The sequence below is a fragment of the Cebus imitator genome, unplaced genomic scaffold (assembly GCF_001604975.1).
Source record: "Cebus imitator isolate Cc_AM_T3 unplaced genomic scaffold, Cebus_imitator-1.0 Scaffold12, whole genome shotgun sequence".
Lineage (NCBI taxonomy): Eukaryota > Metazoa > Chordata > Mammalia > Primates > Cebidae > Cebus > Cebus imitator.
Window position 1 is genome coordinate 842,363 of NW_016107327.1, and position 14,452 is coordinate 856,814.

Consider the following 14,452-nt stretch of genomic DNA (forward strand, 5'->3'; position numbering starts at 1 on the left):
TGTTGACCAAGATGGTCTCGATCTCTTGACCTCGTGATCCACCCGCCTCGGCCTCCCAAAGTGCTAGGATTACAGGCTTGAGCCACCGCGCCCGGCCTCCCCTTCCATTTTCTTACCGGAGTCTCGCTGTGTCGCTCTGTCCCCCAGGCTGGAGAGCAGTGGCATGATCTCATCTCACTGCAACCTCTGCCTATCGGGTTCAAACGATTCTCCTGCCTCAGTCTCCTGAGTAGCTGGGATTACAGGCACGCGCCGCCACGCCTGGCTAATTTTTGTATTTTTAGTAAAGACGGGGTTTCACCATGTTGGTCAGGCTGGTCTCAAACTCCTGACTTCGTGATCCACCCGCCTCAGTCTCCCAAAGTGCTGAGATTACAGGCATGAGCCACCGCGCCCAGCCTACCATCCTTTGTATTCCTTCCCTTTTCTTTCTCCTTTCCTTTTCCTTCTTCCCCTTCTCTTTTTTCCCTCTGTTACTTTCCCTCTCTCCCTTTCTTCTATCCTCCACTCTTGCTCTTTTTGTCTCTCCCTCTCTTTCTTAACGCTTAATTATTTCTCCTCTATGAGAGGAGAAATAGTTTCTAATCATGTCTTCTGTGCCCTGATGTCAGTTTGGTTATCCCTCTCTTATAGTATTCAGAATTTTTTTTAATGCAAAGCCTTCACAGTAAGGAATGCTGCTATGAAAGTAGTCACAAAATGATGAAAGAGTGAGACTGGATTAGAGTTAATCTGTGTTAACCATATTAATAATAAAGCTAATTTAAGTTACAGCTTAGCACTTTGGTAAATGTTTAAGGCAATTATTTATTAATTCTCATGAAATAAAACATCTCCCTGGCTGCATCATGAAATGAGATGGACATCACTAAAAAGTCCAATACAACTTTCTCCCCTGACAGAGACGTGCACTATCTGCACTGTCTGATATCGTAGCTCGATATTAATGGCTGCTCTGCACTTGGCATGTGGCTAGTGCAACCGAAGGAGAGAGCTTCTTGTGTTATTAAATTCCAGTTAATTTAAATTTAAATACATGACTTACAGTGGCCAGGGGCTGCTGTACTGGACAGTGCAGATAGAACAGTGTGGCAGTGAAGGACATCCATTATTTTTCCTCTGATTGATCCGAGGGCATGAGCTTTTAACTAAAAGAACAGGTAAGTGCCATCTGGAGATGGTTGTAGAGAGAATGTGTTCTCTGTCTCTATGTGGGACAAAGCAAGAAGAACTAAGAATTTAGTGATGATTTCCCTGATATGAAAGTATAGTCAGTGTTAGAATGGTATACAAAAATAAATTCTCTGTTTTCTGAAACCTTTAAAATCTGGATATATTCTTTCTTACCCTTCTAATGTGGAAAGACTTAATTAACTGGTTTAGCTTCAGCATGGGAATGTCTGACACTGAACCTCCAAAGAAGCCTTAGGTTTATGGGCTGTCCACTGTTTTACACGAAGTAGACTGTGATGCTTTTGTTTATTTATGTATTTGTTTTTCTCTAAATTCAGGTATTGAAGAAAAGACACACTAGAGAAACTGTTCTCAGGCGTGCCAAGAGGAGATGGGCACCCATCCCCTGCTCTATGCAGGAGAATTCCTTGGGCCCTTTCCCTTTGTTTCTTCAACAAGTAGGTTTACGTCTTTTCTGGTGGGGATTGCTTCAGTTCTCAGAGTCTGTTTCATTCAGATTTAATACCTCTTTAAACATAAAATTAGACAGATCTGATTAAAGATGTTCATGAGGTGTATGTAACAAACGGAAAATGAAAAAGAAAATCACTAAAAACCTAATAGTATGAGAAAGGCTCTAAAGCTGTTCAATGATCTTTGTTTATTCATTCATTTAGCAGGGAGTTACTGAGCACTTACTATATCTTGTGGGAGGTACCACTCTAGGTCCTAAAGACAGAAATAAATTTAGTTATGGCCCTTGTTTTCTTGTGGTTTATTGGCTCCATGAAAGAGACAGAAGTTGGATAATAATTATAATTCTTAGTGATGAGTGCTGCGATTCTAGTATAGAGATGTTGTTGGGTGATTTGTTAACACATGAGATGAACATTAAACCCTGAGATAAGGTGGTAAAAAACAAGAGAAGGCTTAGAGAAGGAGACAAGTGAGTTGAGTCCCAAAAAACAGAAAATTTTCCTGCAGGTGACTTACTGTGGAAGAAGAGGGAAGTGCAGAAGTGAGAGCTCCTTAGAGGAGCTTTGGGTGGCTTAGTCTTTCAAGGTGTGATGGAATGGAGCAGGGAGATGAGGCCGAAGACAGAGGTAGGGGTCAAACCACTATGAGCTATGTGCATTCTGCTAGTAAGTGTAAATTTATCTTAATAACAAGGAGAAATTCTTAAGCAGATTACTGACATAATCAGGTTTACTTTTCTCATTAAGATCTAAATGGAACATGCACAACTGAAACCATTACTGAAGTAGGGCTATGGCCTTTTGCTTGGCTTTTTCCCTTAAATTTCTAAAATAGTGTGCTTGCTACTTAATACTAATGGTGTAACCTGTGTGCTAGTTGTTTTGGTTTCTAACTATCCTTCCACAGTCTTTCACACTTATTTTTTATTCTACCCTAGTGCTAGACATTTGTTTGTTCTTCATGAATATTGGAATTTGAACACTGTTGAGGCTTATTAAGAAATGATTTCTAATGGCCAAAGTTGTACCAATTATAGCTAGTTTTAGCCTTTGGGTTGCAAAACCAGTCACCATCTTAGTACTCATTTCCTTGACATGTTTACATTTCACATAGATGGCCTTCCCCTCCTTTTTAAACTATTTCTTCATTTGGCTCCTGGGACACCATTCATCTAGTTTTCCACTTACTGACTGATCACTCCTTAGTATGTTTGGCTGGATCTTCCTCATCCACCCCCCTAGCCTGCGGTCCTGGTCTCTAAACTTTGGAGAGCTCCAGGGCTCAGTCAATTAATCTTGTCTCTTGTTTCTTGATATTTACTCTCTCAGTGATCTCATCAGATCTCACAACTCTAAGTATTATTCATACACAGAATACTTAAAACTTTGTATTTCCAGCCCAAACTATCTAACTGATATTAAACTTGGAAGTTTAATAGAGTTTCAAACTAAACTTAGAAATAAAATGCTTGTTATTTCTCCTAAAATCAACCTCCCATCTCAGTTAGCAAAGTTCAATCCTTCTAACTCTCTGGGCATTGGAGTCTGTTTCATAAGGTTTAAGCTGAAAAAAACATAGTTTTCTCTAAGTACTCAACAGATAAGGATTTATTACCATTTATTAAAGAGTTTGCAGAATTGCCTGGAGGGCTGAAGAAACAAACTTTAGGTTACACTTTAAGAAACAAATCCCCAAGGTAGCGACACCACAGAATCTACAACCAGGGGGTGTATTGCTTTCTCCATGATGAAGAAGACATTATTTCTAGAACCAAAGTGCCACTGACACAGTCAGGAAAACACCAGAGCCATGTTTCTCCTCATGCAACTTCAAAACAGTCTCTGAACTGTGCCAACCAGCGTCAGCATAAAGATTGATCTGTATCTTATTTTGTAATACTCACAAAATTGTCAAATATGTAGTAGTACATATGCTGTTTCAGCAAAGGAAGGAAGAAAAGAAGGAAGGAAAAAAGGAAGGAAGGAAGGAAGAAAGGAAGGAAGGAAGGAAGGAAGGAAGGAAGGAAGGAAGGAAGGAAAGATGAGAGGGAGGGAGGGAGGGAGGGAGGGAGGAAAATAAATCATCTGAACTGTGATGTCAGCAAAAATAGCAGAAGTAGCAAAAATGACACACCTGCCTACAAGAAGAACGAAAGAAAGAGAAAGAAAGAAAGAAAGAAGGAAAGAAAAACTGTGATGCCAGCAAAAGTAGCAGACACAGCAAAAATAAGACATCTGCCTACCTCACTTTTGGCTTTCCAGTCTTGTTCAAGCACATCTAATCAACCATGTTTAAATCCAGAACTCTGGTTTCAAGAGTTTCGGCAAAATTTGGGGGTTTTGGGTTTTTTTTTTTTTTGAGTGTTTCTAGAATCTACACTATGAGAGGACACTGTAGAAGGAAAATGAAATCGATATTGAGCTTCAATTTAGCCTATCTGCCTATTCTTCTCATAGTTAAACTTTTGATTTCTGTATTATTATACATTATTGGCAGAGTGGCATTTTATTGAGATCCCAAATAACAGTGGCTTAAGCAAGACGGAGGTTTATTCCTTTCTGATAAAAGTTTGATCTGGTAAAAAGGTTCTAATTTGAGAAAATATCAGGGACCCAGGCTTCTTTCTATTTTTAGCTTGGCTGTCCCTGCAAGTTCCAGATGGCTCATCTCTGTGTCCAACAGGGAGAATATACTCACTCATTTTCTACAGCACAGCTGGGATTTGCACATATCATTTTTGTTCATATTCCCTTGACCTGACCTTTTCTTGTGGCTCTACCAAATTGCAAGAGTGACTGACAAATCCTTTCTTCTGGGCAACTTTGTGATCACTACAAATTCTAATACTAAGGAAGATGGGCAGAATAGATATTAAGAGATACTAGCACCCTCTGACATAGCACCCTTGACTTCCATCTTTGTACCACACATCCAACCCATCAGCAAATTCTGATGGCTGTACCTTTAAATTATATCCAGAATCTAACCACTTCTCACCACCCCTGTGGCTACCATGTTAGTCTAACTAACTACAGTCTCTTCTCTGGGTTTTTGCAGTAACTTCCTCAGTAGTCTACCTACTTTTTCTTTTACCCATCCAAACACATCTCGTTGTGCTTCACAAAACAGTTAGTATTACCGTTAAGGATAGAAATCAGATGATGTTGCTTTTGTCTAAATTCTTCAGTGGTTTTCCATTTGGCTCCAAGGAAAAGCCAGCACCCTCAAATTCTCCAGTGTGATGTGGCCCTACTACCTCATTACCTCTTCATCCCCTACTTCTTTTCATGCTCTTTCTACTCCAATCGCAGTGGCCTTCTTGCTACTTCTTGAACATTCTAGGCAAAACCCCAGCCTGTTCTCTTGCACTTTCTACTTCCTCTGCCAGAAAGATCCTTTCCTGTTTATTCTCATAGCTTATTCTTTTAATTTTTTGTCAGTTTTCTTCCTAAGGTACATTCCAGTTGCCATTCTCTTCTTCATATGAGAGTCCCTATTTGCCTGACCCTTGCCAACAATAGCTATTATTGTTCTTTTCTACCTTTTCTATTGAAATCATCTCTTTAAAAAGATACATCAGCTGCATTTAAAAAATGATATTTTAACTGAATTTAATTTTTTCATACTTTTTTCCACTTTTAGGTTGAATCTGATGCAGCACAGAACTATACTGTCTTCTACTCAATAAGTGGACGTGGAGTTGATCAAGAACCTTTAAATTTATTTTATATAGAAAGAGACACTGGAAATCTGTTTTGCACTCGGCCTGTGGATCGTGAAGAATATGATGTTTTTGATGTAGGACCTTTATTGATATGCCTGGCTTTAAATTATTAAACTATGTTCCTTCTGATGCTTACTCCATCTACTCTTTCCTGTCTTCTTGCACTCTCTTCTTAGAGGGTATCTTAGAGTCAATGGAAAATAGAATGTGAAATGTTTTGGAATGCTTGGTCAGCTCTTTGTCTCAACTGTTGTTAGGTAAGACTGAAGTGAAGCAAAGAGGCTTAATATATGAACATAAATTTCAATGTATTTCAATGTAAATGTCAGTAAATTTCCGAACAGTTAGTTTTGCTTATGAGATAATCTCGCTCTCTTTCTCACTAGTTACTGGTACCTTTTCCTCACTTCAAGACATGTCTATAGTTGATTGGAAGAGTCCTCTTTCTATACTGCTCTTACTTCCATTTTTGTCTTTCTTCCACACAGATGATTACTGGATCACATCTGAGAACCACATAAGAAAGTGAAAGTGGGAGACAAAACTCAAATAAGGGTTAATAAGCCAGTATTCTGATATGGATGGGAAATAACTCAGATAATTTTTAGTATAATATGGTAAATGCTGTGAGGCCATGTGTCATTCCTGTGATTCTGATGGAATGATTACTGGAAAGAGAGATTCTGTTCCTTGAAAAAGAGGGAAAAGAGGCTGTGTAAGCAAACATGACTGCTGTACCCCGTGTGACGTGCTTTGCATTTGGTTAGAAAATGTTCAATTCAGTGTTGTAATCATATGCTGAATAGAAATATATTCAATTTACATTGCATTGCGTTTAATCAGCAATGGGGATATTAATACATTTTGTCAGAAAAATTCTTACAAATATGTGGTCTACTAGATAAAATAATAACAGGGCTTGGTAGTGACAAATTGGGAATTGCTGCTTTATTTAGGTGATGTAGTAGGAATTTTTCCCCTTGCAGTGAGTTTAATTGTTCTCCCCAACATAGTTTTCTGATTATAGAGAGAATTTATATTCACAATTAATTCCTCAGTCTAACGGACAGAGTCAGCCCTGACTTCACTGTACTCTGACCTAGGTTTTATTTGCAGTAGTGATTTCCTTCACGTACTGGATGCTCTTTGCAGTAAAGTGTTTCTACATTTGGTGCTTTGATAGTTAAAAACACAGTGAACACACACAAAAAACCTTCAAAATAGTTTATTGTTGAAAAGATCTGCAAAGCAGGTAGTAGATAAAACATCTTACTCTGTCTTGCCAGAATCTGACATTAACGGAACTGTCTTTTTGCTGTTTTGCAGTTGATTGCTTATGCGTCAACTGCAGATGGATATTCAGCAGATCAGCCTCTCCCACTGCCCATCAGAGTAGAGGATGAAAATGACAACCACCCTGTTTTCACAGAGGCAATTTATAATTTTGAAGTTTCAGAAAGTAGTAGACTTGGTAAGTCTGTTTTTAAGAATTAAAAAAATCATTTTCAACATGTCTGTGTACATTTTAAAAGACATTGAGCTTTTTATACTCAAGGCCAGATCAGCCTGAGATAACGTTGAACTAGTGTCTACTTACTAGAAAAAACTTAATCCCATCAGTTTCAATCATATGTGCCTTACGCAGACAGTACAGAAGTTTTTGTTGTTGCCAATATGATACAAATTAACTGTGAAGGCAGCTAACAGTTATTTAAGCTTTGTATAATATTTAGTTCATATATTTTATTTCATTTTCTCATTATGTGGGTTTTTCATTATTCTCAACTCCAAGAGAGAGAGGACATGCAGGGTGGAATGAACAATAAAACTGAAATCAGTATAGTTTTTTTTTTTTTTTTTTTTTTTTTTTAGGTTTTATTTGGGAAGGTGTTAAATGGCTTCCACTGAGAGTTCAATTTTTTTGTGCTTCTATTCATATTCTCTTCTCTTAAAACCACTACGTTGCTACTTCCAATTTAGAATGAATACTGGAATAACTTCAGAGAAACTTACATCAAATGTTCTCCATTCTAAACACTTGCTCTTACGTGTGGAAAACCAGAGTATTTTAGTTTATTTGGCCCTTAAAATGTAGCACTTATAATGGCTTCTGAGAACTTCTGAGATTTGCAATATGGAGAATAACCACTCACAATAAAGTTAAAAGAAGGAGGACTCAGTCATAAAGGATGACTTTGCTAATTTGCTTATTCAAGTTTCCAGTAGTTGCTTAGACCCTCACTGCAATATTTTATCTGCCTTTTCCTTTATGTTTTCCTTTGTTAATTTGATGTCATAGATGTTAACCTCTTTATTACTCATGTGACACAGTTAAAAAATTTAAGAAATTATTGGTTTGGAGTGTAAGAAACCTAGTTTTTTTTTTTTTAATAAATTTTATTGTGTATAGTGGAGGTTTATAACATGATGTTATGAAATACACATAGATGGTAAAATAGCTACTATAGCATAGGAAACATAGTTTTTGATGTAGGGCATGTTACTAATTCATTGTGGGCACTCATGGAAGTCCCTTTTAGTTTTCTTACTTGTAAAAGGAGTTCGTTACATTAGATGATCTATAATATTTTTAGCTTCACAATTCTATGACATTACATTGTCGTTAATTAATTAGCAATGGGGTATGATTTTCCTTTTTCAAAAAGAGGTAATTGGTTTCAGGCTTTGTTAAGGATTCTGTTCTCTTCTGTAGTAACAGAGAAAAATAAAGGACAAACACTTTGATGCCCAGCTTAACCCAAGGTGCTTTAGGCACATTTTATCAGTAGGTTCAGACAAGTTAAGGCTGTAATACTAAACTGGTTTGGTAGAACAGATCAAAACAGGAAGCAGCAAAAAGATCATAGAAATGAGAGGCTGGACTAGTAAAGGTCAACTTGATCATCTATATTATAACTGCATACCCATAAAAATGTGATTATTAAGGAGACATGGTTTATTCCCCTAGCTAGGTTTGTTATTGAAATATGTGCAAATATGAATTCAAATTATTTTTTATTGCCATTTAAATAATTTCTTTAGTAATTTATGATCAAATATTTTAAACTGTGAGCAGAACAAAAGTATATCTTAATTTTTAGCATCCAAGTGTTTTGTGTGATAAATTTGAAGTTATCTTCATCAGTCCTATCTAACACTGAAATAATAGTGCTGGCAATAAATACATTTTAAATTAGGTTTTCATCATCATTGTTAACATGTTAAGAATGTAGATACTTTTAAATATATTTAGCAATGCTGGAAACTAAAGGCTCTTTTATTTTTTAATGTGCAGGTACTACAGTGGGGGTGGTTTGTGCCACAGACAGAGATGAGCCGGACACAATGCACACACGTCTGAAATACAGCATTTTGGAGCAGACACCAAGATCTCCTGGGCGCTTTTCTGTGCATCCCAGCACAGGTGTAATCACCACGGTCTCTCATTATTTGGACAGAGAGGTATCTCACACACTCCACAGAATATCGTTTCTCTGAGGATTAAGCTTCCCTCTCCCATTTATTATAATTTGCTATCCTGTGGATTAAGAGTTTAATTTTATTTTAGGCATAAGACAATAAGAATTCCTAACTTTTTTTCTGCTTTTAATATTATTTGTATTTCCTTATTTTAGAGTAGCTATAAGGAATAAGAAATACAGATCAATTGGGATTTAGAAGGGGTGTGGAAAGAAAAAAATTGTTATAAAATGTTTTTTTCTTACATGTGCCTAGTTGGCTCCAGTTCAGCAAAGGTTTAAATTTTCATGTAGGACAATAAGTTTTGCTTGTTCTATGAATGCAGATCATGTCCTGCTTTCTACTTTAATTATTATAGATACACTTTTAGTGGGGAAAATATTAATTGAAATAAAATTGATGGATTATTAAAAATATATAACACTTTTTGGATGATAGTAATAGCGTATTGTCATGTATATGGTACTTTATATTGAACTTCTTTTTGCCTTTTAGAATATTTTTGTTTGACTAGATAGGTGTTATATTCAATCTATAAAGGAGAAATATGACAGAATAATTGATTGACTTGCTCAAGTCAAATTATTGCACCGAATCTTCTTATATTTAGTTTTTATTGTTCTATTTTGTCAGTCTCCATTTAACTCAGAATCATGCATTATTGACTAAGGCAGATGAATCAATTTTATATGCACAAAATAGCTTTGTTGGAATAGTTCAGTGTTTCCCACTACAACTAGAATACCATAAAATATATTATAAATAAGCAATCAATGGGATTTGATGCCAAAGAAACAAACAGCGATGGTAGGAATCTATAAAAAAAGACTCAGAAGTAGTACAAATGTTTTAATTATCGCTATTTTTATTTTTTATGGGACCAGAGCATTTCATGTTATAGATAAAATACATGAGGATAATCATAAGTGGAAAGTTTTAAAGAGACAATCTGAATGTGCTTTTGTATCTGTGGAGTTTGTAGAGATGATATGGTAATCAAGTGAATAAATAAAACTGCAAGTTATCAGGCTTTAGTCATCACATTTTTCAAAATGAGGTTTGGAAAAATTAAATTTAGAGGTTCACAACTTGTAAGATACAGTTTTAGGGCCAAGCCCATGTCTGTTACTTTCCTGAAGGAGAAAAAATCTACCAGGATTTTGTGGGCAACAATCATGGAGTGTTGAGGGGAAAAACATGAGAAGTAAAAATCATGGGAGATAAAAAGCAATGAATTTAGAGGAAGAAAAACAGAATATCAGGGATTCTTAAAACATATGGGAAGAGCATTTTAAGGTGGGAATATTGGTTACTTTCTTAGTATTTTTTTCTTTTTCTTTCTTTCTTTCTTTTTTTTTTGAGATGGAGTCTTGCTTTGTTGCCCAGGCTGAAGTGCAATGGCACAATCGTGGTGCACTGCATCCTCTACCTCCTGGGCTCAAACAGTCCTCCCACCTCAGCCTCCTGAGTAGCTGAGATTACAGGACACATCACTATGCCTGGCTGATTTTTCTATTGTTTGTAGAGACAGGATTTTGCCACACTGCCCAGTCTGGTCTCAACTCCTGTGCTCAAGCAATAAGTCTGCCTCAGCCTCCCAAAGTGTTGAAATTTACAGGTGTGAGCCATGGCGCCTGGCCAGAATATTGGTTTTCAGTGTGGAAGGGAGATCAAGTAAAATAAAGACTGAGGGAAGAGATAGACGGAAGTGAAAAATGAAGCAAAACAAAATAATAAAAGTGTGATGAAAGAATAGTAAGATAAAAGAGAAAGGCCACAAAGATGATTGGACCACAAATTAATGACTTTGATTTGCCATCATCACACCAACTGCCAAATTTCATTGCCAAATCCAGCAGCAACCTTAAGTCCCTTCTACTGCTGACACTTGTTAAAACTCTCTCTCCCCTTAGATTTCTGGTCTTCCTCCTGCTTCTCTGATCTTTCCTTTTTAGTGGCCATTACATAGTCTTCTTATTCCCTCATGCTAGAAATGCCATAGTTCCTTGTATCCTAGGCTCTTCTCATCCTGCAGTCTCTCCTCAATTGAATAATATTGATTCCTGCCATAATCTCAACCACCATCTACATACTGATGACTTCTGGATAGACATTTCTGGCCATGATCCCTTCCATACATATGAGGCCATATATCCAGGTGCCTTTTGGACTTACTACTTAGATTTCCTTTAGGCACATAAGATTCGACATATGTAAAACAAAACTCAGTATTTCTACCCCTTTGCTAACCTCAGTAGTATTTACTTCCTCTGATAATTTTCCTCCTACATTCCTGCATTGTTTGGTAATGCCCCTATCTTCCTGTCTCTCCAAATGAGACACCTTTACATCATTCTCAACCGCTTCTTTCTCTCTTAACTTGTGTATAGAATTTACTATTAAGTCCTACTCCATTCTAACTCCCAAGTAACTTTCCTGTTGTCCTTTCTCTTTGTCATTATTGCGACATCTTATCCTATTTATTTGTTTTTTAGAGAAGAGATTTTGCTCTGTGGCTCAGGCTGAAGTGCAGTGGCATGATCATAGCTCACTGTTACCTCGAACTCCCATTTGAGGGTCTGCCCACCTCATCCTCTCAAGTAGCTTGGGAGTACAGACACACATCAACATGCCCAGCTAAATTTTTATTTTTGTAGAGAGATGAGGTCTTGCTATATTGCCCAGGCAAGTCTCAAACTCTTGGCCTCCAGTGATCTTTCTACCTTGGCCTCCCAAAGTGCTGAGACTACAGGCGTGAGTCACTGCACTGGCCTGGACCACCTGTTTTAGATGATCGCTGCAGGTTTTTTTTTTAAACTAATTGCTTTGATTTCTCAGTTTACTTCAAATTACACCAAAACTTAAGAATTTTTTTTTTTTCTAAAACTCAAATATTCTTAATTTTGTGCTGCCTTTATGACTTCCAAAAATCTTTTCGCTACTACCTGTTACTTAAAGGTTAAGTATAATTTCTGAATATGGGTCTTGGTAATCTAATCTCTCCCTACCTTTTCAGCTTTATTCTTGTATACCAAATTCCTAGAGTCTGCGCAAATATAGAAATCAGGTAAAAGCACGGACACACACAGATGTGTGTGTGTGAGTGAGTGAGTGTGCAATTGAAGTTTCATTTATAAATCTAACAAAAATTGTTCAAGGCTAGTTAAATATTTGCTTTGTTTTCAGGTTGTAGACAAGTACTCATTGATAATGAAAGTACAAGACATGGATGGCCAGTTTTTTGGATTGATAGGCACATCAACTTGTATCATAACAGTAACAGATTCAAATGATAATGCACCTACTTTCAGACAAAAAGCTGTAAGTATATAATATCAAAATATGCCTCTGTCTTATCTACTGTCATTTTTTATTTAAATTGAATTAATAAAATTAATACAACATAAAATATCATACTTTGAAGTATATGCATTTTATGAATAAAATTAAAGTTTAAACAAATGATATGTAAATTTATTTATATTAGTGCTTCTATTATGTCCCTTTTGTTAAAGACCAGTAACATTAGTCTTCATTTGTAATGAAACTCTTCTTTTATTTAAAGATAACCCTTAATGAAACAATAGTGTTTGTGATTCATAGTTTTAAAATAATCTATGTGAAATTATAATGGTAAGTATTTTTGGAATCACTTTTTTTTTGTAAAAGTTGTCTATAAAGTAAAATTTTAATTTTCAATGACTTCTTTCTGTTTCAGTATGAGGCATTTGTAGAGGAAAATGTATTCAATGTGGAAATCTTACGAATATCTATAGAAGATAAGGATTTAATTAATACTGCCAATTGGAGAGCCAATTTTACCATTTTAAAGGGAAATGAAAATGGACATTTCAAAATCAGCACAGACAAAGGAACTAATGAAGGTGTTCTTTGTGTTGTAAAGGTACAGTAATGTGTAACTGACAACTTCGCAAATTAACTGGTTTTAGTTAACTAATAATTTAATCAACTAAATAGTTTCAGATCATAGACTCTGCTAGTTGGAAGATAATTTAAAATCTATTTAAACCACTATTCCAATCTCATGCCTGTCTGTCTTCTGTAATTTTATTGCCAGTTGCTAGTCACTAGCTTCTGCTTGAACATTCTCATTTTTAAGGATCTCCATGGCTCCACTGGCCACTTATTCCATATTTGAAACACTTTGGTTCTCAGAAATTCTTACTTCTGCTATGCGCAGGTTATTCTTTTTATAACTCAGGCATTTGGTTCTAATTCTTCCTCTAATGCTATTCAGAACAGGTATAATTCTTTTGAAAAGTCTGCTGTGTTCATTTGAGACTTACCTTTTGTAGGATAAATATTCTCAATTTCTTAATTCTTACATGATGTGACATAGAAGCCCAGATTCTTCTCATTTTCTCTTTAATATATGCCTGGTTGTATCTGATGCTTGTAAAGGTAACATTGACCCTTGTAAAGGTAACGTTGACAATGAAATTTAGTGTTACCTCAGACAGCACTGAACAAACATATTTTTTATTCAATATGTTGTATATTTGGTTGTCCTGGTACATTCTAGGCTCCAGGTTATGAGGATAGGAAAGGATATGTTTGAAAATGATCATTGGTTTTATACTTCTAGCTCAGAACAATAACAACAAAAAATTGTCTTGTGGACAAGAATGGGGTCATTCATTGAGTGAAAGAGGCTTATCTGCCAAAAATAGTACAGTAGCATCTTTGGTACATTAACACCTCTATTTGGAGTTATTACCTCAGTAAAAATTTCCAAGGGTCATATATTAAGACTTGGCAAGTTCTGTCCATATGTGGAGAGTCAAGTATAGACTCTTGACATCAAGCCTCCCTATTTTATTTTTCTATGTGATCTGCTTAAATTGAATACTAAAAACCAAGTACTTAAAAAAACACACTATGCTTTATAGTTCAGAATAATAGGAAAGGAAATAAGAAAATGATACTGATTGCTTTTATTATTATTATTATTATTTTTTTTTTTTGAGATGGAGTTTCGCTCTTGTTACCCAGGCTGGAGTGCAATGGCGCGATCTCGGCTCACCGCAACCTCCGCCTCCTGGGTTCAGGCAATTCTCCTGCCTCAGCCTCCCGAGTAGCTGGGATTACAGGCATGTGCCACTATGCTCAGCTGATTTTTTGTATTTTTAGTAGAGACGGAGTTTCACCATGTTGACCAGGATGGTCTCGATCTCTTGACCTCGTGATCCACCCGCCTCGGCCTCCCAAAGTGCTGGGATTACAGGCGTGAGCCACCGCGCCCGGCTTATTTTTTATTAGTCCAAATCAATCTAGTCATTATCTGGACTCTCTAGAAAGCAGAGTGCAAGACAAAGACCTGAACATGGGTAGATATTTAGGAATTGGGTCCCAGGAAGCCAATGTTAAGGTAGGGAAATAAGACAGGGAAGGAGGAAAAGCCAATCCATTCTGCATTATTGAGCCAGTCATCTTTGGTGTCTATCCATTCATGAAACCATGTAGAGCTTACTTTATATTTATTTTCTCAAAGATGGATACCTGGGGCATTTACCCTTCACATCCCTTCTCGGTAACCAGACCCCACAGGTTGAAGGTTTCCCCCAGAGAGCCTTAAAT

The 14,452-nt window shown here is 36.5% G+C and overlaps 1 protein-coding gene across 2 annotated transcripts in view; it reads left to right on the forward strand.

Annotated features, from left to right (window-relative positions):
* The window catches only part of DSC3 (desmocollin 3), a 49,343-nt gene that overhangs the window by 11,868 nt on the left and 23,023 nt on the right, over positions 1-14,452 (forward strand). For both annotated transcript variants that reach the window (XM_017498051.2, XM_017498041.2), the window contains exons 4-9: positions 1,512-1,631; positions 5,293-5,448; positions 6,701-6,845; positions 8,670-8,836; positions 12,041-12,175; positions 12,573-12,758. In XM_017498051.2, the coding sequence (XP_017353540.1) occupies positions 1,512-1,631; positions 5,293-5,448; positions 6,701-6,845; positions 8,670-8,836; positions 12,041-12,175; positions 12,573-12,758 (909 nt within the window). The remainder of the gene's footprint in view (positions 1-1,511; positions 1,632-5,292; positions 5,449-6,700; positions 6,846-8,669; positions 8,837-12,040; positions 12,176-12,572; positions 12,759-14,452) is intronic.